The 25,643-nt window shown below is 35.3% G+C and overlaps 1 protein-coding gene across 1 annotated transcript in view; it reads right to left on the reverse strand.

Moving 5' to 3' along the window:
• CRPPA (CDP-L-ribitol pyrophosphorylase A) overlaps positions 1-25,643 on the reverse strand; it is a 311,086-nt gene that overhangs the window by 104,079 nt on the left and 181,364 nt on the right. Inside the window, exon 9 of the mRNA XM_059171274.1 lies at positions 21,837-21,968. Within this exon, the coding sequence (XP_059027257.1) occupies positions 21,837-21,968 (132 nt within the window). The remainder of the gene's footprint in view (positions 1-21,836; positions 21,969-25,643) is intronic.

Genomic DNA, 25,643 nt, shown 5'->3' on the forward strand with positions numbered 1-25,643 from the left:
TGGAAGATATTAGAGAAACCCTCTCGAGAGATATAAAAGCCCTTTCTGGAGAAATAAAAGAACTAAAATCTAACCAAGGTGAAATCAAAAAAGCTATTAATGAGGTGCAATCAAAAATGGAGGCTCTAACTGCTAGGATAAATGAGGCAGAAGAAAGAATTAGTGATATAGAAGACCAAATGACAGAGAATAAAGAAGCTGAGCAAAAGAGGGACAAACAGCTACTGGACCACGAGGGGAGAATTCGAGAGATAAGTGACACCATAAGACGAAACAACATTAGAATAATTGGGATTCCAGAAGAAGAAGAAAGTGAGAGGGGAGCAGAAGGTATACTGGAGAGAATTATTGGGGAGAATTTTCCCAATATGGCAAAGGGAACGAGCATCAAAATTCAGGAGGTTCAGAGAACGCCCCTCAAAATCAATAAGAATAGGCCCACACCCCGTCACCTAATAGTAAAATTTACAAGTCTCAATGACAAAGAGAAAATCCTGAAAGCAGCCCGGGAAAAGAAGTCTGTAACATACAATGGTAAAAATATTAGATTGGCAGCTGACTTATCCACAGAGACCTGGCAGGCCAGAAAGAGCTGGCATGATATTTTCAGAGCACTAAACGAGAAAAACATGCAGCCAAGAATACTATATCCAGCTAGGCTATCATTGAAAATAGAAGGAGAGATTAAAAGCTTCCAGGACAAACAACAACTGAAAGAATTTGCAAATACCAAACCAGCTCTACAGGAAATCTTGAAAGGGGTCCTCTAAGCAAAGAGAGAGCCTACAAGTGGTAGATCAGAAAGGAACAGAGACCATATACAGTAACAGTCACCTTACAGGCAATACAATGGCACTAAATTCATATCTCTCAATAGTTACCCTGAATGTGAATGGGCTAAATGCCCCTGTCAAAAGACACAGGGTATCAGAATGGATAAAAAAACAAAGCCCATCTATATGTTGCCTCCAAGAAACACATTTTAAGCCCAAAGACACCTCCAGATTTAAAGTGAGGGGATGGAAAAGAATTTACCATGCTAATGGACATCAGAAGAAAGCAGGAGTGGCAATCCTTATATCAAATCAATTAGATTTTAAGCCAAAGACTATAATAAGAGATGAGGAAGGACACTATATCATACTCAAAGGGTCTGTCCAACAAGAAGATTTAACAATTTTAAATATCTATGCCCCCAATGTGGGAGCAGCCAACTATATAAACCAATTAATAACAAAATCAAAGAAACACATCAACAATAATACAATAATAGTAGGGGACTTTAACACTCCCCTCACTGAAATGGACAGGTCATCCAAGCAAAAGATCAGCAAGGAAATAAAGGCCTTAAACGACACACTGGACCAGATGGACATCACAGATATATTCAGAACATTTCATCCCAAAGCAACAGAATACACATTCTTCTCTAGTGCACATGGAACATTCTCCAGAATAGATCACATCCTCGGTCCTAAATCAGGACTCAACCGGTATCAAAAGATTGGGATCATTCCCTGCATATTTTCAGACCACAATGCTCTAAAGCTAGAACTCAACCACAAAAGGAAGTTTGGAAAGAACCCAAATACATGGAGACTAAACAGTATCCTTCTAAAGAATGAATGGGTCAACCGGGAAATTAAAGAAGAATTGAAAAAAATCATGGAAACAAATGATAATGAAAATACAACGGTTCAAAATCTATGGGACACAACAAAGGCAGTCCTGAGAGGAAAATATATAGCGGTACAAGCCTTTCTCAAGAAACAAGAAAGGTCTCAACTACACAACATAACCCTACACCTAAAGGAGCTGGAGAAAGAACAAGAAAGAAACCCTAAGCCCAGCAGGAGAAGAGAAATCATAAAGATCAGAGCAGAAATCAATGAAATAGAAACCAAAAAAACAATAGAACAAATCAACGAAACTAGGAGCTGGTTCTTTGAAAGAATTAATAAAATTGATAAACCCCTGGCCCGACTTATCAAAAAGAAAAGAGAAAGGACCCAAATAAATAAAATCATGAATGAAAGAGGAGAGATCACAACTAACACCAAAGAAATACAAACTATTATAAGAACATACTATGAGCAACTCTACGGCAATAAATTTGACAATCTGGAAGAAATGGATGCATTCCTAGAAACATATAAACTACCACAAATGAGCCAGGAAGAAATAGAAAGCCTGAACAGACCCATAACCAGTAAAGAGATTGAAACAGTCATTAAAAATCTCCAAACAAACAAAAGCCCAGGGCCAGACGGCTTCCCGGGGGAATTCTACCAAACATTTAAAGAAGAACTAATTCCTATTCTCCTGAAACTGTTCCAAAAAATAGAAATGGAAGGAAAACTTCCAAACTCATTTTATGAGGCCAGCATCACCTTGATCCCAAAACCAGACAAGGATCCCACCAAAAAAGAGAGCTATAGACCGATATCCTTGATGAACACAGATGCGAAAATACTCAACAAAATACTAGCCAATAGGATTCAACAGTACATTAAAAGGATTATTCACCACAACCAAGTGGGATTTATTCCAGGGCTGCAAGGTTGGTTCAACATCCGCAAATCAGTCAATGTGATACAACACATCAATAAAAGAAAGAACAAGAACCATATGATACTCTCAATAGATGCTGAAAAAGCATTTGACAAAGTACAACATCCCTTCCTGATCAAAACTCTTCAAAGTGTAGGGATAGAGGGCGCATACCTCAATATCATCAAAGCCATCTATGAAAAACCCACCGCAAATATCATTCTCAATGGAGAAAAACTGAAAGCTTTTCCACTAAGGTCAGGAACACGGCAGGGATGTCCATTATCACCACTGCTATTCAACATCGTACTAGAGGTCCTAGCCTCAGCAATCAGACAACAAAAGGAAATTAAAGGCATCCAAATCGGCAAAGAAGAAGTCAAATTATCACTCTTCGCAGATGATATGATACTATATGTGGAAAACCCAAAAGACTCCACTCCAAAACTGCTAGAACTTATACAGGAATTCAGTAAAGTGTCAGGATATAAAATCAATGCACAGAAATCAGTTGCATTTCTCTACACCAACAGCAAGACAGAAGAAAGAGATATTAAGGAGTCAATCCCATTTACAATTGCATCCAAAACCATAAGATACCTAGGAATAAACCTAACCAAAGAGACACAGAATCTATACTCAGAAAACTATAAAGTACTCATGAAAGAAATTGAGGAAGACACAAAGAAATGGAACAATGTGCCATGCTCCTGGATTGGAAGAATAAATATTGTGAAAATGTCTATGCTACCTAAAGCAATTTACACATTTAATGCAATTCCTATCAAAGTACCATCCATCTTTTTCAAAGAAATGGAACAAATAATGCTAAAATTTATATGGAACCAGAAAAGACCTCGAATAGCCAAAGGGATATTGAAAAAGAAAGCCAACGTTGGTGGCATCACAATTCCGGACTTCAGGCTCTATTACAAAGCTGTCATCATCAGGACAGCATGGTACTGGCACAAAAACAGACACATAGATCAATGGAACAGAATAGAGAGCCCAGAAATAGACCCTCAAATCTATGGTCAACTAATCTTCGACAAAGCAGGAAAGAATGTCCAATGGAAAAAAGACAGCCTTTTCAATAAATGGTGCTGGGAAAATTGGACAGCCACATGCAGAAAATGAAATTGGACCATTTCCTTACACCACACACAAAAATAGACTCAAAATGGATGAAGGACCTCAATGTACGAAAGGAATCCATCAAAATCCTTGAGGAGAACACGGGCAGCAACCTCTTCGACCTCTGCCGCAGCAACATCTTCCTAGGAACAACGCAAAAGGCAAGGGAAGCAAGGGAAAAAATGAACTACTGGGATTTCATCAAGATCAAAAGCTTTTGCACAGCAAAGGAAACAGTTAACAAAATCAAAAGACAACTGACAGAATGGGAGAAGATATTTGCAAACGACATATCAGATAAAGGACTAGTGTCCAGAATCTATAAAGAACTTAGCAAACTCAACACCCAAAGAACAAATAATCCAATCAAGAAATGGGCAGAGGACATGAACAGACATTTCTGCAAAGAAGACATCCAGATGGCGAACAGACACATGAAAAAGTGCTCCATATCACTCGGCATCAGGGAAATACAAATCAAAACCACAATGAGATATCACCTCACACCAGTCAGAATGGCTAAAATCAACAAGTCAGGAAATGACAGATGCTGGCGAGGATGCGGAGAAAGGGGAACCCTCCTACACTGTTGGTGGGAATGCAAGCTGGTGCAGCCACTCTGGAAAACAGCATGGAGGTTCCTCAAAATGTTGAAAATAGAACTGCCCTATGACCCAGCAATTGCACTATTGGGTATTTACCCTAAAGATACAAATGTAGTGATCCAAAGGGACACATGCACCCAAATGTTTATAGCAGCAATGTCCACAATAGCCAAACTATGGAAAGAACCTAGATGTCCATCAACAGATGAATGGATCAAGAAGATGTGGTATATATACACAATGGAATACTATGCAGCCATCAAAAGAAATGAAATCTTGCCATTTGCAACAACATGGATGGAACTAGAGCGTATCATGCTTAGCGAAATAAGTCAAGCAGAGAAAGACAACTATCATATGATCTCCCTGATATGAGGAAGTGGTGATGCAACATGGAGGCTTAAGTGGGTAGAAGAAGAATAAATGAAACAAGATGGGATTGGGAGGGAGACAAACCATAAGTGACTCTTAATCTCACAAAACAAACTGAGGGTTGCCGAGGGGAGGGGGTTTGGGAGAAGGGGTTGGGATTATGGACATTGGGGAGGGTATGTGCTTTGGTGAGTGCTGTGAAGTGTGTAAACCTGGTGATTCACAGACCTGTACCCCTGGGGATAAAAATATATGTTTATAAAAAATTAAAAAAGTATAAAAAAAAAAATTTTATATCAAGTTATTTAATCACAAGATTAGCTATATTATATAATGAGCATCTAGAAAGAAATACTATAAACATGAGCTACCTTAAATATTTTCTGTATGGCATTCACATTCCTACAAATTCAAAAGTTCTAGAATGATTCAAGGTACAGAGTTTCAACTAAAAATTTAAGTTACTGACTAACCTGATTTGAAAACACCACATAATTAATCCAGGTGCATTACCTTACGGCATCTTGGGATGTTTTATAATTAATTTAAAAGTTTTCTTGCAGAAAAATTGTTAAAAAAAAAAAACAGTATAAGGGTTTTTACAAAATATAAGTAGCATGTTTTTTTAAATTCCTAATATTGTGAAAGATTAATAAATTGGCATATCACCAATTCCCTTAAGCGACAAAGCAACTACCTGACAATGAACATTCACACGGTAATGTGGTAAGAAAGCATGCAGAAACCTGAAACAGAAACATCCAGTACGTAGATATCAAAAGTTGTTATTGCTTAATAGTTCACCAGGGAAAGGTTAGTACTGAATTCTTCTCGGTCAAAAAGAGTTTCGTTCTCCACTTTTAATTAGTGCTCTTATGTTTTTCTAAATATCTTTCCCTCATTACTTTTGAGCTAAGAATGAAGATAATTGAACAGATATATAAAAACACATTAATTCAGGGTCAATGAAATAGTCATTAGAGATTCTATAAGAAAGAAGAAAAACACATTAATTCAGGGTCAATGAAATAGTCATTAGAGATTCTATAAGAAAGAAGAGATCAAGGGAACATACCTACTTAGTGTAAGTCTATAAAAGGTAGCACTTAAAGTTTGTAACAGTTTGTTGCTTTCATGTTGAAGTAAAAGTTTACTAGTATGTTGATCATATAACACATATTCCTGAGTTCTTAAATTTGAAAATTTACAAATTCTTGAGGTTCCTAATGAGATAAACATATTATTTACAAATACAGGTAGGTTTTTTTGTTGTTGTTACTTTCCAATCCTCTAACCTTTTATTCTCTCTTTTGCCTTACTGCTCCAGTAGGACATCCAGACGAAGTCAACCAGAATAGCTATGTGATTATAGCTATGCTTTTCTTGCTCTTTAATTTAGATGCAACATTCCTAATACATACTCAGTTTGATGTTTGCTTTAAATTTTCAGTAAGTCACTTCATCAGGTTAAGAAACTATACCTCCAGTTAGTTAAAAGTTCATCATGACTGGGTGATGAATTTTATCACACTTTTGTTCCAACTTCAGATATTTTTCTTTTTTAGTTTGAATAAATGGTAAATTAGTGTATTGGGCTTAAGAATAAACTATCTCTGTATCCCTAGAATAAACCAACTGGCACTTACTTATGAATGACATTGACCTTCACATTGGAATGTATTCACTTTTACCTCTCTATAAATTCAACTGATAACATTTATATATGGTTTAACCACCTCCCTGTGAATGCTTTACACTTTCAGGAATACAACAGGTATAGCATGGACACTAATGAGAGAAGTACAGTAAACAAGGCTATTTCTCAATTTTATGATATTCTGATAATACCTCAAAGTATATGTACATTTTAACACATTACATTTTAGTAAATCAGCATTGGTATCAAGGTACTTATTTCCAGCACTACTACAGATGCTAGAAATAAATTGGTAGACCAGAACAAAACACACATATGCACATAAACACACACATACCCTTCCTGGGGCTCCCATTTTAAGTAAGGGAGATAGATAATATATGTAAGTAAAAAACACTGTGCACCAGATTGTGTTAAATTGCTGTGCAGAAGTAGGATGGTTAATGAGTACTTGAGTTGTGGAAGGACAAGGTGATTACATATTCACTACTAATCCCATCTGGAAAGAAATAAATATAATAAAGGCAACAAAAGTATTATGATAAATAGCATAAATATACAGAAACTATTGTTTTTCTGGAAAAAAAGGCACTTATGGTAAGAATGATAGATACATAGAAAAGCAGTTTTCAATCCATTTCCTTCCACTGCAACAAAAATAAGGAATCATGTTCAGAGTGTCTGTCACCTATTCTCTCCCTCCTCCACCAGGAACGTGCCGGAATGAACATAAGACAAATGGGTATTACTATTGTAGTGGCTAATGGTTTTTATTAATTCAAGTCAATATTTTCTAAACTTTGAAACTATTTTTAGTAATATATAATTTAAAGTATGTTTCACAAGAGGCTAAAAATAACTGGTTGGCAACATTTCAAGAAGAGCCTGCCTAGCTGTACTTTAAATTCTTCTAAAAATCTTGTATGATACTCTGTAATTCCACAGATGAGGAAACAAACACCCAAATTTACATCATGTGGACACAAATATTTTAGTGTCTTTATCTTACATATTTACTAAGATAGAAAAATACCCCCAAACAATGAAACATTCAGGCTGCTATAATAAATTACCATAGGCTGGATGGCTTAAACAACTATTTCTCACAGTTCTGGAGGCTGACAAGTCCAAGCTCAGGGTGTAGGCAGATAAGTATTTGGTGAGCACCATTTCCAGTGTTGCATACTGTTGTCTTCTTGTATGCTCATGTGGCAGAGAATAAGGACACCAATTCCATTCATGACAGCTCTACACTGATTACTTAATTATCTCCCAAAGACGTCACTGCCTAATACCATCACATTAGGGGTTACTATTTCAAAGTGTGAACTTGGGGGAGACAAAAACGCTCTGTCCATAGCATTAACAGATATAGAATTTGGGTCTGTCCAGCATCTATTCCTCATTCTGTGTGAAATGGCTCCACAAGTTTCTTTTGAGCATGAACCCAGTCCTTGTAATCAACCGTGTCGTTTGGGAGCTGACCTGGCTTTAGAGGCAGACATATTAACTAAGCCTGTTAAAAGAATGGATATCCACTTGGGCCACAGTAATTGGATCAGAAAATAAAGACATGTTTTATAAACAAGCTTAATGAAAGCAAAACCCAAGACTTTTGGCAATAATACTGGAATAAAGACCATCTTTTCCATGGAGCTTACTAAAGAAATATAAACTTGTAACAGCTGATGGCTATGTCTGATATTTTAAAAAATTACAGGAGACACTTGTTAGAATGCCCAAAATCAACAACACAAGGAACAGCAAGTGCTGGCAAGGATATGGAGAAAAAGGAACCCACTTGTAGTGTTAGCAGAAATGCAAACTGGTGCAACCACTATAACAAACAGTATGGAGAGTTCTCAAAAAGTTAAAAAGTTAAAAAAACACTATGATCCAGTTATCACACTATTTACCAAAAAAATACAAAAATACTAATTCAGAGGTATACAGGCACCCCTATGTTTATTGCAGCAGTATTGACAATAGGCAAATTAGGGAAGTAGCCCGCCCAAGTGTCTATCAATTGATGAATGGATAAAGAAGATTGATACACACACAAAATGAACCTCAATCAAATTAATATTCAAATAACACCAACTGATATAAACTCTGAGAAGGCCTTAAATTAGCAGTAATTAAGCCACCATATCTAAGTCAAACTTTGGATACTTGAGACAATTTAAATGAAATGCCATAGAAAGAAAAATCCCCTTTCATTCATAAGCCTTGCTAAAAATAAGGAAAACTACTGGAGAAGCAAATTTAGTTTCTTTCTTTCTTTTTTTTTTTTCAAATTTAGTTTCTTAAACTTTTCGAAGACTTCTTTTAAAAAACCGTATCTGGGTAAGCTATGGGAATTTCTGCTGATTATTTTCCTTTATTGTACATTCTAGCCATGAAGTTCACTATTCTCAAAGGCCGAGACAAGAGCACAGCTCTGCTATTTTGTCTTAGTACACATGCCTTCTTATTAAGTCCCTAAGATCCACTAGCTGAAAAGATCTGTAGTCTCAAGGGCAATATACAGGGTTCTAGAAAGGTAGAGGCTTCCCTAGAACCAGCGCTGCTGGAAGAAGGCAAAACAACTATTTCCCTATTACTGATTTTCATGAATTTACCACAAGGGTTGCCTCTGCTATTGCTGAGCTAACCTGCTGGAAACACCCATGTGGGGAAATAACTGAGGTCTAAAAAGCGAAAGTGATACATTTTTACCACTCAGTTAACCTGACAGAGCTTCTTCATTGAAACCTCTGCCTGAAGGTAAGCATCTCAGCCATCATTTGACCTCTTCAAAGCCCCTTACAAAGGGACTTGTACATACTTAAAAATAAAAACAAAACTTGTCTCTTTCCAAGGTTTTAAAACAATCTGCAAAAATCTGAGGAATGGTTGGAAGCATTCACTTGTGATTTACTTGATTGGTGAAGAAAATCCACGTTCTTATGATGTTGACAAAGCCTGGTAACCTTATAGTTTATGAATAAACAAACCATAAAATGGAAGGCACTAATTTAGAAAATATACATAATATACATAGAGGTTTTTTGAAATTTTATTGGCCAGATCATTGTTGACAATCATTAAGACCCTCCCCAACTGTGTTTATACAGTTGTTCAAACTGGTTACTTTTAGGTTAAAAATGTAATGTGTTCATTATTAAAGTTGCTATCCCAAGGTTCAAAAATATTTGTCATTGCATGTTCCAGCTCTTGGGCTTTGATCAGCATATTTTAGGAAAGTTTTATGTAACATCCAAATAAAACAAATTAGATTTAGGGAATATGCCTATTCTCTCCAATGGGCCAGAATTGATAATTCAGTAACTAGATTTTCCATAATCTCCCATCTACATTTTTAGACTATTTCTACTCATAAAGGTCAGAAAAAAACGTGGTACGTTGATGTCAATGCTTGACTTTTTGAGAGAAAGAGAGAGATTGGAGAGAGAGAGAAAGAGACCACCCTCTCCGAAGAACCTAAATCCTTTAATTACAACAAAACATTTTAAATATTAAGTCAGAAATTTAATCAGGGAATAAGAGGATTAAGATGGTGAAGAATACGGCATATTTTAAACACAAGTGTGTGCTATTATTTCTATTTAAAATTCAAAACCAAACAGATCAAGTCAGAATCAAAGACATTTGCCCAGTAGACAAGAAAGAAATGACCCGACTTCTTACTACAAAGGAACTAGAACTAACAGAGTATAATGCAAATGCATCAGAAAACCATAAATATACATATTCATACATTAATATTTTATGTAGGTTGTTATTTAAAGTTTATATCTTTTCACAAACATATATTTTCACTAGAGAATTCAAATGTTTATTTATTATCTCTAGAGTAATTGGAGAGTAGGGGGCACCTGAGTGGCTCACTCAGTTAAGCATTTGCCTTTGGCTCAGGTCATGATCCCAGGGTCCTGGGATCCAGCCCCTCAAGGGATCCCTGCTGAGCAGGGAGCCTGTTTCTCTCTCTCTCCCTCTTCCAGCTGCTCTCCCTGCTTGTGTGCACTCACTAGCACTCTCTCTCAAATAAATACACTTTTACCAAAAAAAAACAAACAAAAAAAGCATACAGTTGGCTCAGACCTGCAAACTGACTTTAAGAACATGCCAGTAGGTGTAGGTATATAGATTAGTTTCATGGTCCCTATTTTAATACATTTCACAACACCCCAATTTCAGCTTGCAAATATATGTTTAAAAAAAAACTTTTTTCATTCAATAATTTTAATGGAAAAAGCTCTTTTGGTAAACAAAAATTGAGCATATCCTATAGTAAAAATTAATCTCTTGTGCTCCTGAACAACCTCATTTAAAAAATTTGCTCATATAATAGAGGCCTAGTTTAAAAAAAAAGTATTATGATTTATACCTTTTAGGCCATAAATACACACTGAGAATAATTTTTAAGGAACAAATATGCAAAAGACTAAATTATGTAACTTTAGTTGAAAAGTGGTACATTATCTGTGGTACTCTTTGCAGAATATTTCCTTCTGTATCTTCCAAACAGAGGGTTTCAGCAAGATACTGTTTAGGAACATACAAAATGTCAACAATAACAGAAGCCTAATAGTAGTCATGAATAGCATCTTAGTAAAATATCTGTTTTTTCTGTTCATTAAAATTCAGATTCAAAAAGTGACTGTAGATATGTTTGTTGTCAACTCATATCCTAAGAGCATTGGTATATAATTGCCATTATGCATTCAGTAAGAGGACGTTAAAGCTTAATTAAAATATATTTCCTTAGCAGTTGTCAAAGGAGAGTAATGAGATGGATGGAAAACTAATAAACCTACCATTTTCTATACACAAATCTAGTTGCCAAAAATTACTCATATCTCCCTGACTCTCAGTGGAGAAGGTCCCTCTGTATTTCCATTATGATCAAAATCAAATGCTGACAGAATTCTCAGAGACAATAAACACGTGTTCTCAGTTTACAAACTATCCTCATTCCAAAATAGGGACTGAGGCAGAAAATATAAAACCAACTCTCATTCAGGAAAACAGCCCTTTAATAGTCTCTTAGAAATATTACTTTTAATTCTCAATGATATGAAATACCTAATAGTCAATACATCCCAAATATTTCCAAGTATTCAGAGTTACCGCCATTGACTGAGAATGTCGAATCTTCAAATACTTATTTTGATTTTGCATTTCTCTTATGGAGTTTCACTTCCCACCCCACTTGCTATTTTCAACTCCACCAGTGGGCACAGGATGTCCTCCACATGATTCAGTTAAACATTGCAATTTTAGTTCTTTGTACAGCTGCTTTTGAAGTTTGGATAATTAGTCTTCCATAAAATGAAAATAAACAGAGAAAGATATCTCCCTCCAATGTTATTTAAGGAAAAGTCTACATAAAACTCACAACATATATACAACACATTTTATTTCAAAGGGCTGAAAGAATGCCACATACATTAGAAAACCCTCAATTTTCCAAGGACTAATTATTTAGATTGCTCTTCCGTCCTGCTTGCTATGCCTATTTTTTGTTTGTTTGTTTGTCTCATTAGTCAAAATATCAGAACTTGGACAAAGACTAAAATTAAGTCTTATTTTCAACTTGGCATTGATATTAGTAAGATAGCAGTTTTACTAGGGGAATTTTTTTTATAGAAAATCATGACTCTCTCTGAAGTTTCTCAGTATTTTCTGTAAGTCCACATACCTGTCTTCCCTGAATATTATCAATAGGATGTCAGATTCATTGGATTCTTTTTATTTCTAGTCTTTTAGGCTTTCTACAGCACCTCTCTTTTCTAGAAACTCATTTCCAAGCATCTAAGACACAACACTTCTGGGTTATAAGTTCTTAATGTAACTGGTCTCAACTTTTCAAAGACAATACCACCATTTTATAGCTATTATTTGGTAATACAAGGTTCACTAACTTGAACTAAGATAGCTTATCTATAAATATATGTTTTCTAACATATTTGATATGGATATGACCTAAATCAAGCTCTTCGAAAAGTTATAAACATTAAAATACATGTGCATTTTGGGGGGTTCTCCATCTCCTTCCTATAGCATCTCCAGCTGTTATTACTCTCTTCACATATCCAAAGTGTGTATGATTAGTGTAGGTACATATATTAGATATTATATATATGTGTGTGTGTACTGCATATACATACACACACACATATATATGTTTTCATTTAAACATTTCTAGCCCAATTTAAGTTATCAACCCCTTAATTTACATGGGGTTCATTACATTAAGGTTAATTCTTAACCTTAATATTAACACTCTGGTATCACTGTGGGGGACAGTGTCCGATTTGACTCCTAATGATAACCACCTCTAGGTATTTATGTCCTTGTGTCATCACCTTCCCTGAGTATGGCTGGAACCTAGTCATTTGTTTTCCATGGAGAGAACACAGTAAAGGTGATGGGATGTCACTTGGTGAATATGTTACAGGAAACTTCTGTACATAATATGTACGGATGATTTGTCTCAGTCCTCTCTCTTGTATGTGTAACACTGGGAGATACTCTATCAACTGGCCCCCAACCACAAGCTTGTGAAAAACTGAGTCCTCAGAGCAACAGCTCAGAGGAACCAAGTCCTTCCAACAGGCAGGTAAGTGAATTAGGAAGCAGATTATTCCCAGGGGATCCTTGGGGTGACTACAGTCTTGATAAAGACCCAGAGAAGGTGAAACCAAAGGGACATTTATTATTATGAGATAATAAATGTTATTTTAAGCCACTGAGTTCGGGGGGTAATTTGTTATGCAGTAATAGCTAACTAATACACTGTTGAAAGGAGTAAGTGCATTAATTTTCCATGGCCACTTTCATTTGTAACGTTGCTTCACTTTTTCAAGAAAATTAAGGGGAGGTCTGTACTAGAAGTTCATATCTAATGCTCTATTTCATCTACATTTGTCTAACAGCATATTGCCACTTGAATGAGTCTCATAAGTAAGCTACCCAAACTAAAAAGTTTTGTTTTTCAAACTCACACAATTTTAAAGAGACATTTTATTTTATGACTTTCAGTTTTTCCCAAAGAATGAATAAGTCTAAACATTAGAAGCCAAAACAATATTGAAAGTGAAAAATATTTAGTCTCAAAAACATACCCACATCAAAAAAGCCTGATTGCTCTGAACAGGGTATTATGAGTGTCTGTAAACAGATTTAGTATTCCATGTTTGGTGTGCATGCCACATGATTCGGTGCCACAATAAGTACTGTGTTTAGTAAATAATTCCTATTTAAACTACAAGTAATTGCTCATTGCAGAAAGTAGAGTGTTAAGTCTAACTTCCCCCAAGATTATCATTAAAAAGAAAAAAACATGATGTTCTGCTATTTGATAGCATAGCCAATTCTCTAAATAGGCACACTAAAGGATGACACTCCCAGAAGATACACAGCAAATGTGGTGTATTTAAAAGAGAAGAAGTACTATCCCTGTATCCTACAAATTCAGATCTTTTGGCACAAAAGTATCCGACAGCAGTTGGACTGTTCATGCAGTTCTTAATGGTTCATTATGAATTTAGCTGGGGTTAACTACAAAGAGATACATCGACAAGAATGTGTTCTGGACATCCTTTACAGTACATGAAAAACATTTAAAATTCAGACAATAGAGAAGGACAATAATATTTAACTCATCAAGTAGAGAGATCTGGTTTATACTTTCTGACAGAAAATCAATTTACATAGCTTTATCTCATTTAATCTGTAGCCAAACCATTTCATCTCACCATTTCATAGCTTATTTTGGAAGCTTTTAGAAGAATTCTCTACTCTTTTACAAGTAATTATTTTAAAAAAAAAAAAAAAAAAAACAGAATCACAAACCTGCTTTGGTAACTTTCTTTCTTGTTTGTATGCCTTCCAGAGCCATAGCTGTAGTTGAAGAAAAAGTAGTGTCCAAGAGCAATAAGAAGGTCATTGAGCTCATCTACTTTACCTCCTGACCTCTCCAGGACCTGGATCTTCTATTTCTGTCAATTACATCAGTCTTTTCTAATGGCCTCATCTTGCGAAAAATACTCAACAAGCCAAATGTTGCTTCCAAAGTCCCAATTCTCGCTGCATCAAACCCAGGGTAATCACAGCTCAGAGAAGAAAGGAGATAGGAAAATGGATAGGCTAAAATGGAACACACTCCCTGCCATGCTATCAAGGATGGTGATTCCTTCCTTGTTACAGATTGGATGTGTGTGTCCCTGAGAACTCTTGAAATCCTAACCCCCAATGTGATAGTATTAAAAAGTGAAGCCTTTGGTTGGGGAATAAGTCATGAAAGTGGAATCCTCATGAATAGGATTAGTGCAGTGATAAAGAGAGACCCCAGAGAGGCCTCACCCTCTTCTTGATATGTGAGAATGCAATGAGAAAATGGTGGTCTGCAATAGCGAAGAGGGTCTTCACCAGAACTTGACTATGTGGGCACTGTGATCTCAGAATCCTAACCTCCAGAAACATATGAAATAAACTTCTTTGTTTATAAGCCACCAAATTAGTGGCATTGTTATAGCAACAGAATAGACTCAGACATTCTCCTCATTGGCTTTTACTTTGAAGTGTCAAAATAAAAACCCAAAAAGAAAAAATTTCCTCTCTGAACCATAATGAAACATACGAACTATAATAAAATAATTTCTCAACAAAATAAGAGTATGGGTAAAGTTTGTGGTCATATAAGGAAAGAAAATTCAGGCTCAGTTTCAGAATTTCCCTATCAGAGTGAGAAACAGTTATGATGCCTGTGACACAGAATGCCCATCTCCTAGGTCTTCATCTTCTTATCAGTGGAGGCTTTAAAAATTTGACTTATGCATTTTATAAATGAATAATCAGAGGACTACACAACTTCTATCACTTGTTCAAGATCAATCACATAGCTAGTTGTTTCGATTTCATGGAGTGATGCTAAAATTTAAACCAAGAAATAATCAGTTATAATAGTTTTGGAAAACTCTTTTTTTTTTAATAATTTTGTTTTTATTTATTTGACAGACAGAGATCACAAGCAGGCAGAGAGGCAGGCAGAGGAGGGAGAGGAGGAAGCAGGCTCTCCACTGAGCAGAAAGCCTGATTCGGGGCTCGATCCCAGGACCCAGAGATCATGACCTGAACCGAAGGCAGAGGCTTTAACCCACTGAGCCACCCAGGCTACCCAGTTTTGGAAAATTCTTTAAACATGTACCTGTGTGATTCTATCTCTAAATCCTTGATCATGTATAATGCACAGATTAAATGAAAAACTGCTAAAGGACTTTATATATCTTATAGAGTTCATAATTATCATAAAAGTTCATGTGTAAAATTTTATTTAAAAATGCGTAATTGGGATAGTAAGACACAACACAGAAATCCTGGATGCAGGCAAATGACAAGCCCTTGATAGTAAATATAATGTGTTAACGGTGCTCTGATTTCAACCTAGGACAAGATTTTATAACCTAGATTGATGGGGCTAATATTCTGCAAAGCGGCTCAACAAACACCTTCTCCAAATGAATTCCAACTTTCATTTCCATGCTATAGACACCACAGAGGAAAAGAAACTACATTTCCTAAGATTCTGTTTTATCAACATTCCACAGATTCTATCTACTATGTACATGTAGGAGACTTGACAGGTGGCAGTAAGGTTGGCTTGGTGCCAGAAATGGGAAACTAGGTCTAAGACAGAGACTTTGTGTTTCCTGGATCAGCTATGGCAGAGTTTCTATCTGTGGTTCCCCAGCATTCCATGTACCCAGAGTCAGTAATGGAAGGCACTTTTGCTAGCTCAGTCCCAGAAGGGTTGAGCGTTTCTGCCATTTGCACCGTTCTTGGCTAGGTATTTTCTAATTTGGTTCCATGACCCTTCAGAAATTCTATAAGTTACAAAATGCCCTAAAATAAATCTTTCTTTTAGACAATTACAGATACATTTTGTTTAAAACTAAGAGCCTTCATCAACAGAATTGACCCATTAGCCAGATAGCTTGTGATTGCTTAGAATGTTTGCCCTTAATGAGCAAGAAGAGATGATCTCACAGTTAGCTTAGAAAATTTCTCAAATGGTCATTGTTCATTCCCTTACTCAGCTTCATCTGAACATTCCATAACTGCCACCTGGTATCCAAGAGTGATGTGACAGTCCTTTATAGATTAAAGAGGGTCAATAGTTGATTCCAATATGTCAATATACTTAAGAACCACTGACCTAAGTCAGTCATCCAAATCTGGTTTACATTAAACTTTCAACAGAGGTTGAGCTTATGAAATATATAGAGCTCCCAGTATAAGCTTGATCTATTGAAATAGATTCTCTAAGGTATAGACTAGGAATCTATATTTATTAAATTCCTCAGGGGACTACAATACTGCCAGCTAAGGGCTTTTCCAAGAACCAGTATTTAGAAGCCACTGGCCTCTGAAAATCAATCATCAATTGGGCCTAATATAAGTTCATTCAAACAAACTTACTTCTTCCTCTGAGAATAACAGTAGGATTACTCAAGCAAGAGAAAAGTATATAAATCTTCAATCTGGACCTCAGGAAAATATCTACTAAGATGTTTCATGATATCTTGGTGAACAAGCTAGACAAATAAAGCTGAATGCAAAATTGGGTCGATTATTCAATGGAGTAATATCTATACAAAAAAGAAAAAAAACACACTTACCAATGGAATGATATCCTTCTAACATAGAAACTCCTTCTGTGAAATGCTCACTATAGCTTAAGCTGTAGTACAGTAACAACGAAGTTTATTTTTCATACTATACACCCATTGTTAATTTGCTGGGGGCTCGGATTCACAATATTTTCACTAAGGACTTAAGTTGAAAGAATGTCCACAATTTCCAAGATCTCTAGTGGCAGTGAGTAGATTACAGATATATCAAGTTTTATACTGACTAAATAGGTAACTGTTTTCTACTCTCAACACTTCGGGCACCAAATGTGTGGAGTTTTATTTTTCCAGACTAAACAGTTCTGACACTAGCTACCTGTTAGCACAGACCATACAGGTTAAGGGTTCAGTCCCACATGAGTGTCTTCCAGTTCACATGATAATCCAAGTCAGGACCATGTGTACTCCTAACCAACAGTTTATACATAGAGCAGGGCTTCCCATTACCCCCCTCCTTGCCTTTGATAATTTGCTAGAATGGCTCACAGAACTCAGGAAAATACTTTATATAATATCACTGTTTATTATAAGAAATATTTTTTTAAATGTGTGTGCATATACATATATTTGTTTTTTAAGGCAAACATTTTACAAGGAGAGAGATATATCTCTCTCCTTGTAAAATGTTTGCCTTAAAAAACAAAGGATAAAAATATTTAACTTCACCCAAATTAAAACTGAAAGCTCTGAACTACAGGTTTGAACAGTCCATGCCAGAAATACTAAGTGTCTATAACTTCACTGTTTTATCATCAGATATAGATTTTCCAATAATTAGAACAGGTTCCCCAAATACATCATTTTGTATCACAGATTTCAAGGGTGACTTAGACAAACTTACAATAATAGGATGAAGAATAATATTTTACACATAATCTTAAAATAATACTTAAGGACTAAGATCCTTAATGAGGATTAAGCTATAAAATAAGTTTTAATTATTCATAGTTATGTTTGTAGAGTTATTTTAGAAAGGGAAATAGGATTTGATTAAAATTCATCCAACAAATTATAAGGGCAAACTTTATGCTACATTTCTAGTCTAGAGCATAAATTTCAAGTCTTTCCTTATTTATTTACAACTTGAGAAATTGAGCACTAGATAATAAAGTCAGGAAACTTTATACTATACATAAATGGTCAAGCCAGCCACTTGATCCCTAAGTCTAAGTTTAAGCTACCCATTAAGAGCCTATTTTAAATTATTAACTTTTTGAAGCTGAGGCTAGCACAATATTTTAAAGTCAATTTTGGAAACAATTTGTGCTTTACTCCATTAATACAGCTAAGGAAGGAGCATATTCAGTATTTTCTCAAATGATGTCTCTGACCAGAAAAAATGCACACATACAGAGCATATCTCGAGTTAAGCAAAGGACCTGTTGAAATTTCTTATATCAATAAAGAATATATGGATAAATGGAGTTGAAACATTATACAATTAGATGCATTTTTTGGTAATTGAATTACCAAAGAATTACCAATAATTGATCATGGGCAACACTGCAAAACATTTACAGATATTCAAGAAGGTATCAATCCTTATCCTTTTCCAAATCAATTTCTCCCCTAAACATGTATACAAATTGAAAATATATCATTATGAAGAAAGTACAGCTAATCAATCAGAGGCTATATTATAAATCCCAAAAGATAAAAAACTGAAATGTAACTAATAAGTATGAATTCAAACACAGAAAGTCCTACATATGTGTAAAACTCTATGGAAGCACAAAAAATAGACTTAACAGCACCATGTATTAAAACAAAAAGAGCTCCCATAATTCTATTTAACTATAGATATCATATACATCTTTGTATAATTATATATGTATATATATACGTATATATATATCATATACACACATTCATATACTATGAACGAGCGACCAAGCCAGCCAGACCATCCACATCACCAGAGATACTACACACATACAATGTGGGTCTTCTTGAAACTAGCAAGATGGTATGTCTAGCCCAGGCACTGAAGCCAATGTATTTCCTCATCCAAGGAGGGGTCACCAATCAACTGAAAGCCTATCCAAAGAAGCTCTTGATGCTCTGTCTTGATGCTCTGCTCTTAATTATGGTTAAATAACTTTCCAGATTTCACTAATCTATGTTTCACTAATCAGAGACTGAAAAGAAACACATTAACTATCTTTGAAAACACCTTAATGGCTATCCCAGCAATGGATTAGTTTAGGGAATGAAGTCCAATGTGTGAACACCATAACAAACTGTATCTGACCGCATCATGGAGAACACAAACCAACGCTTCCTGCTTAAGAGTGAAGCAGCTTTACCTTATTAATCTTCATATCTTTAGTGTTGATACAATGTTGGTCAAGTAGGCACTCAAAATTAAAGATACTGATTTGACTAAGTGGAAAAATTAGTACTGAAGTAAAAGGTAAAAGTAAGAGAAAAAAAAGAAAAAAGTAAAAGACTGTCCAGAGGCAGTGGTTTCTTTATGTAGAGCCCATTAATGAGGACTGTCCCCAAGTTTCATTTAGAGAGTATTAGCCTGAGTTGCCTACGTTTAAAGGGTACAGTAGAAAATGGAAAATGATATCCCTCCTGCCCCCAATTTGGAGATATGAAATGCTCAACAGCATAATAAGAATCTGTGAGAAACCCTTCATGGAAGACATCGTTTAACTCTACTCACTGATGCCTCCCCAATTTTTTAACCATAGTCTCCTTCTAATGGCCTGTCTGATGAATATCACAGAACTCTTTGGTAAGTGCTCTTTAATGTGGAATCATGCACTGGACATGTATTAGCCTAGGAAGCATCAACTGGCACCTGTGTCCTTAAGGACAAAAGTAAACCCTGTATTTTAAAAATTCTTAACATATTTCAGACATCTTCATTCTTTTAAGGAAAGAAAAGCAACACCCAAGTAAGCTATTTTTGCTTCTTAAAATGATGAAAGACATATTTTGGAGGCTTCACAAGGTCATCATCTTCATGGCTAAGTAGACAGATTGTTTAATGGGTCCAAATTGGCTCAAAATAAAAATGGTCAGCTGCAAAGAAAGGCTCGTCCTTTTCAACAAGGCCACTTTCCCAACCAGGGAGCCTTCACAGGTGCACAGTCATAGAGATACACAACTCCTTGTTACTCTTGTGTACAGAATGCCAGGTGTGTAGAAATGAATAATCTTACTGTGACTATGAACTCCAGAGCAGTTACTGGGCTTAGGAAATAAAAACACAGAATGCCCAGGTGTATTGAATTTCAGGCAGGATAACGAAGAATTTTAGTGCAAGTATGTTTCCTGTAATATTTCAGAATACTTGTACTAAAAATTACTGTTTATCTGAAATTCAGATCTCACTTGGCATGCTGTACTTCATTAGGATCATACTCTTCCACTTGAATATCAACTACAGTGCATAAAAACCCTTTGAGTTTAGCCTAAATCACAGGAAAAAGCAAGTCCCAGGGACTGCATGTGCTTTTCCATTTCTTAGCTTCTAAGATTTTTCTCAATGAACTATTTTTGTATCTGCCTAGTGTAGCATTTGTAGTGTGGATTCATGACTCCTTCGCATGGCACAAGAGAAAGAAAGGATTTTTCCAGCCACAGTAATCTGGAATACAACCAAAGACAATCTATTGAAGATGGAATATTCCTGAACAAAGATACAGACCAAAGTTCTTATTCTTACTCTTCCAGTTATGCATTGTTCTTGGGCAAGTATGTGTATCTCTTCAGGTCGTGGCTGCCCTGACTTCAATAGCCCTTACTAAACTAATATATTATACTTCATGAACCTAAGTTAATTCAGCTTTGCCTCATTCCTGATGACTAACCAGAGGTCATACTCACATATTGTAGAAGCAGAGAAAACCACCTCAAAAAAAACCAAGGAACTGGCTAAAAGATGGTCCTTATATTTAATTAAAATCCATTTGTTTCAAAAGAAATGTTGTTGCCTTCAGGCTAAAAGGGTACCCTAAACATTTCACAAATAATAACTGTTACTCATCAACAATACAACTTTAAATGCCTGTCATTCCTTGGTCAGTACCAAATCACTTTTATTCCAGACCAATAAAAACCCCATCGACTATTTTAATTTCTTGATTCTTGTGGGGTACCTCCAAAACACTACAAAGCATTCTGCAATTTCAATGAAAGGTATCTACACACAAAGGGAAAATCCATCTTCCCTAACAGAGTCTCCAAATAGTTTGATTTAAATAACATTTCTTTGCACTAAGAATCTATAATGCTAATTCATTTTGCCTTCAGCTTAACTTTCTGCTATTAATAGAGTGACAGTAAGAATTTTTCTCTTGTTAAATAGTATGCCCTCTTGTTAGAGGAATGTCAAGCATTGCTTTCAAGTAATTAAAAACCTGATCACCAACATCGTTAGCACAACATAAAAGAAATAAGCCATTTCAAATTATACAAATGGCTGAGTTCTGAACTCAGTTAAATACAAAATTCTGGTTCAACTGGAATTTCTAATTTCAAATTCCAAATTTAGGACATAATTAAAATGATTTATTATTTATCTGAAATTCAAATTTAGCCAAGTATTCTGTATTTTTTTATTTGATAAATCTGGCAGCCCCATGTGGGCTACCTTGTAGAAGATATTCACCAATTTAATCTTTTTTTTTTCTTCATCAGAACACTTGTTTTGATTTTTGTTTGTCCCCTCAAAAGAGGTTCTACCTATGAGAGAACACACACAATTTTCCAGCCAAAATTTTTCTTACCATTAATTTATTTTTGCTTTCAACAAATTGGGCTTCCTATATTCAAACTGTAGTCTACAAAACAAAAAATTTTACTTACCTGTGGATAATATATAAGAAGACCACATAATAAAATATTTCTTTTCCTCACTTCCTTTGCATATTCCCTAATCTGCATTAGGTTTTCCACTTTCTGATCAAAATGTACTGATTTATAATCAAGAAAATAAACCTGTAAAATAATACAAAATGTAACATTAGAATACCATTCTTTCCACTCTTCTTTGATAAATCTAACATTAAAGAAGTTCAAAACACAATTGTATTATTTTTATCAGTTTGTTATTATTTTTTCAGTTTGTGTTAATTTCTAGACAAGCATTTCAACCATAAATCCTTATTAAAGCTGAATCCTCCTTTACAAATACAAAAGCAGTAAGCAGTCAGTGAGAACACAATGCTAAAAAATACAAAATGCTAATATCATATTTCCACTTGTGTCAGAGCCAAATGTATAATGAATATATGATTTCAACCATTTGTTCAATTTATTATTTGAAACTAAGCTACATAGAAATATGTTAATTACCAATATCAATAAAATTCAAGGGAGTACTTATTATACTCAAGATTTTTAGAAGAACCCCTTTCAAATAATTTAATTTCTAATAAATCATCTATTTCTCAGAGTAAACCCAGAATTTTATATGTAACTTTCAGCAGTGTTAAATAGCATTTTTCTTGAAATTATTCAATGACTATTTTTTAAACATTATTTTCCATTTAAATTTTAAAGAGCTCAGGGTGAGCTTTCTTCCTTCAAATTACTGAAGTTTTATGGTACTGTTCATCTTTTGTGGGACATAAAATATGTAATCACAACAGTATCAAAACAAGATGCAAATGTACACAAGGAACAAATTATACTCAAACTTTTGTATTCTTTCACAATAACAAATTTAAGAAACTCTCAATTATAATTTGTTCAATTCCCTGTATTTATTATCTAGAAGCATTTTAAAACTAGTATACTAATCCTTTCCCTTCCTCTAGAAAATGCAAAACAAAATCTTACTATGTTCTTGGTGTAACACAAGGGAATGAGTTTTTACCTACCACACTGTATTTTGCTTTTCCAGGGAAAGGCACTTAAAATCCATTCTTAAAAGAAAATCATGTGAGGACATGTATGAATATTAATTCAGTAGATATTCATTCACTGTTTCTCAGACCTTTTCATTATAATTAACCAAAGACATACACATACAGTAGCCTCCTCCTAAAATCTAAAGTGACAATAAAGAAAATGCTCTATCCATTAAGAAACCAATAGAAAGACAAAAAAGCAAAAATAAATAAATAAATAAATAACGGAGACTAAAAAGAACCCCAAAAAAGGGTCTCGGGCATTACTATCTACTAAATAGTGGAAGACAATGTGCCCTCTGACCTTCAGCACACCCTCCCCTAACAGCGATTCCCTGAAAACTTACAAAGATTTTTCACCATGCAACAATACTTAGAGCAAATATAATCTGAAACTGGTGACCCACAGCCAGACTGGAACAATTATGAATGAACTATAAATATTAGACTTTCCTTCAGGGTAATTTATGACCAGTTGTTCCCCAGCTGAGACCTAGAAGCTAAACACCTATTAGCTGTTAAAAAGATACAAGTTCCCCTTTGTAGCCTGAGCCTTCTAGAAGGATGGTTCACATACCACCTTCTGTGATCTCCTTACCCCCCCTTGAGAAAGTGGAGGAAAAGTAGAGGGGGAAAAAAGACAGGCCCTATGCTAATGTGAAATTATGAGCTCAAGAGCGGAAGCTGAAGAGACATGTCCATCTCTGCCTTTTCTCCTGTCCTGTAGTGCTTTATGACATTTCATAAACTAGTGCCACAGGCTTCTCCTAGTCTTGTGAGTTTAAAATAATTTCCTGAAGCTAAAATTCCTGGTTGTGAGTTTGGGAGGAAAAAAAAAAAAAAGGCAGGCTAATTCTTCAAACCCCAGGCAATTTATGAAACTGCAGTCCTGTTAAGAATCTATAATTAGGGGAGTGGCTGAGACTAAGACTCTCTCCTGGGCCCATAGTGCCAAGTCATTAAATACCCCATCTGGACTAAGATGGACTAAGGAACAACACTGCTGTTTGGTGCTCCAGGTCTCACAGTACTATTTAACTCTTTCACCTGTGCAATGTTCTGTACTATTTAGATACCATGAAATGCCAGGAGCCACCATACCCAACGTACTTGATGTGAATGGAATGCCCCACAGTTTTGCAATGCACGCAATCCAGGCAACTTTATTGATAGCCTAGATACTTAATGAGGCAGATATTTCCTGTTTAATACAAGTCTTCCTAAAAAATTTTCAGCTCTGATAAATCTCACAGTAAAATAAAGGGCATTGCAGAATGGGTTTATGGAAAAAATAGCACAAGGATCAGAAAAGATGAAACCACTCTACTTTGTAATTACAGCTTCCTTATAGATTTAAAATGCACAGAAATTAAAGAACGGAAATGCTAGTAACATATGAACTAAAGAAGGAATGATGGATACAGCCAGGAATGGAGCTCTGCCCTGCAAAGCACCATTGAACTTGGCTTAGGAGGAAGTGCATCTGCCAGGGGAACCTCTCTGCAAAGTCAAAGCTAGGAGCCAGTGCTCATTTTTCAATTTTCCTTAAAAAGTATCCTAAAGAGAGCCTAAAATGAATAATAACTTTGGGAGCTTAAAAGTGGTAGAACTCAAACTCTCAACAAGAATAAACTATATTGGAATGAGAAGGCTCAAGAGATAAAATGTGCTGAATCTGTGTTTTGTTTATTAAAAAGGACAGAAAATAATGATCTTACACTGAGCCGACACAGAAGAAACACTTCAGAAGGTATATTTCCTAATACCAATACCATGAAACTTAAGCATACACTTTACATTGCATACTAATTTTTGAACTTCTAAAATACACCAGTTACTTATGAGTTCCAAGAAAAAAATTCAGTTGGTACAATAAAGCAATCGATTTTAATTTTAAAGACAGGGTAGGTTTATATAACTACAGGAGAGGATTACAAAACGATCATGATAGCTCAAGAGAATGTAAATGTTTTTGCCTTAATAAAACAAACTTACAACATGGACACTCTTGTATCCATTGAAATGTAGCAAAACATCTCATCTAGGTTGAGTACTGCAGATTTGCTTATAGCTGCATCAAGTAGGTATTCTTTGATCTCTTTTTGAACTGTTCACTCATTCACTACTTGTAAATTATCGTTACAGTATTTCCCCCTTAGGATGTCATTTCTAGTGGTTTTTTTTCCATGCATACATTAAAAAAAGGTAAGAATATCTTCCTACCCCTCCCAAAAGAATTTCTCATTTTATTTTTTTCTAACAGTAAATTGACTCCTATAAACTAGTAAACTGCTTCAACATTTAACATATGGGTAGCTTCATGGCTTTGTGGGTGGGCAACGTTTCTGGCACTCAGAGTTTGGAAAATGCTCCTCTGTGCCTCACGTCTTCTACATTCAGTTCTACACATGCTTTATATTTGTCTAGTAACCATTTAATATATCCTTGGCCCCAGATGAATTGCAATTAATTTTTCATACTTTAATATGTAATTTTTCATTTGTCTCAGAGGACAGGTACATTAATTAAAGGACAATAATTAATATCAAGTACAATATTCTTTAAAACCTCAGGAATGTTCCACAACCCCACATTTAACACTTCTGTCTCATTCCAGAACCCATGTTAACAGGCCAGAGAAAGGAATCAAGAACTGTGGTAGGAGAGGAAACAGAGTCTTTGTTTATTTGAATAAGAAGTCAATTTTTGAAGCTCCAGTATATATAGAAATATGCACTGCTTAATGCCCACCAAAGTGGAA

Source organism: Mustela lutreola, chromosome 4 (genome assembly GCF_030435805.1).
Source record: "Mustela lutreola isolate mMusLut2 chromosome 4, mMusLut2.pri, whole genome shotgun sequence".
NCBI classification, from domain to species: domain Eukaryota; kingdom Metazoa; phylum Chordata; class Mammalia; order Carnivora; family Mustelidae; genus Mustela; species Mustela lutreola.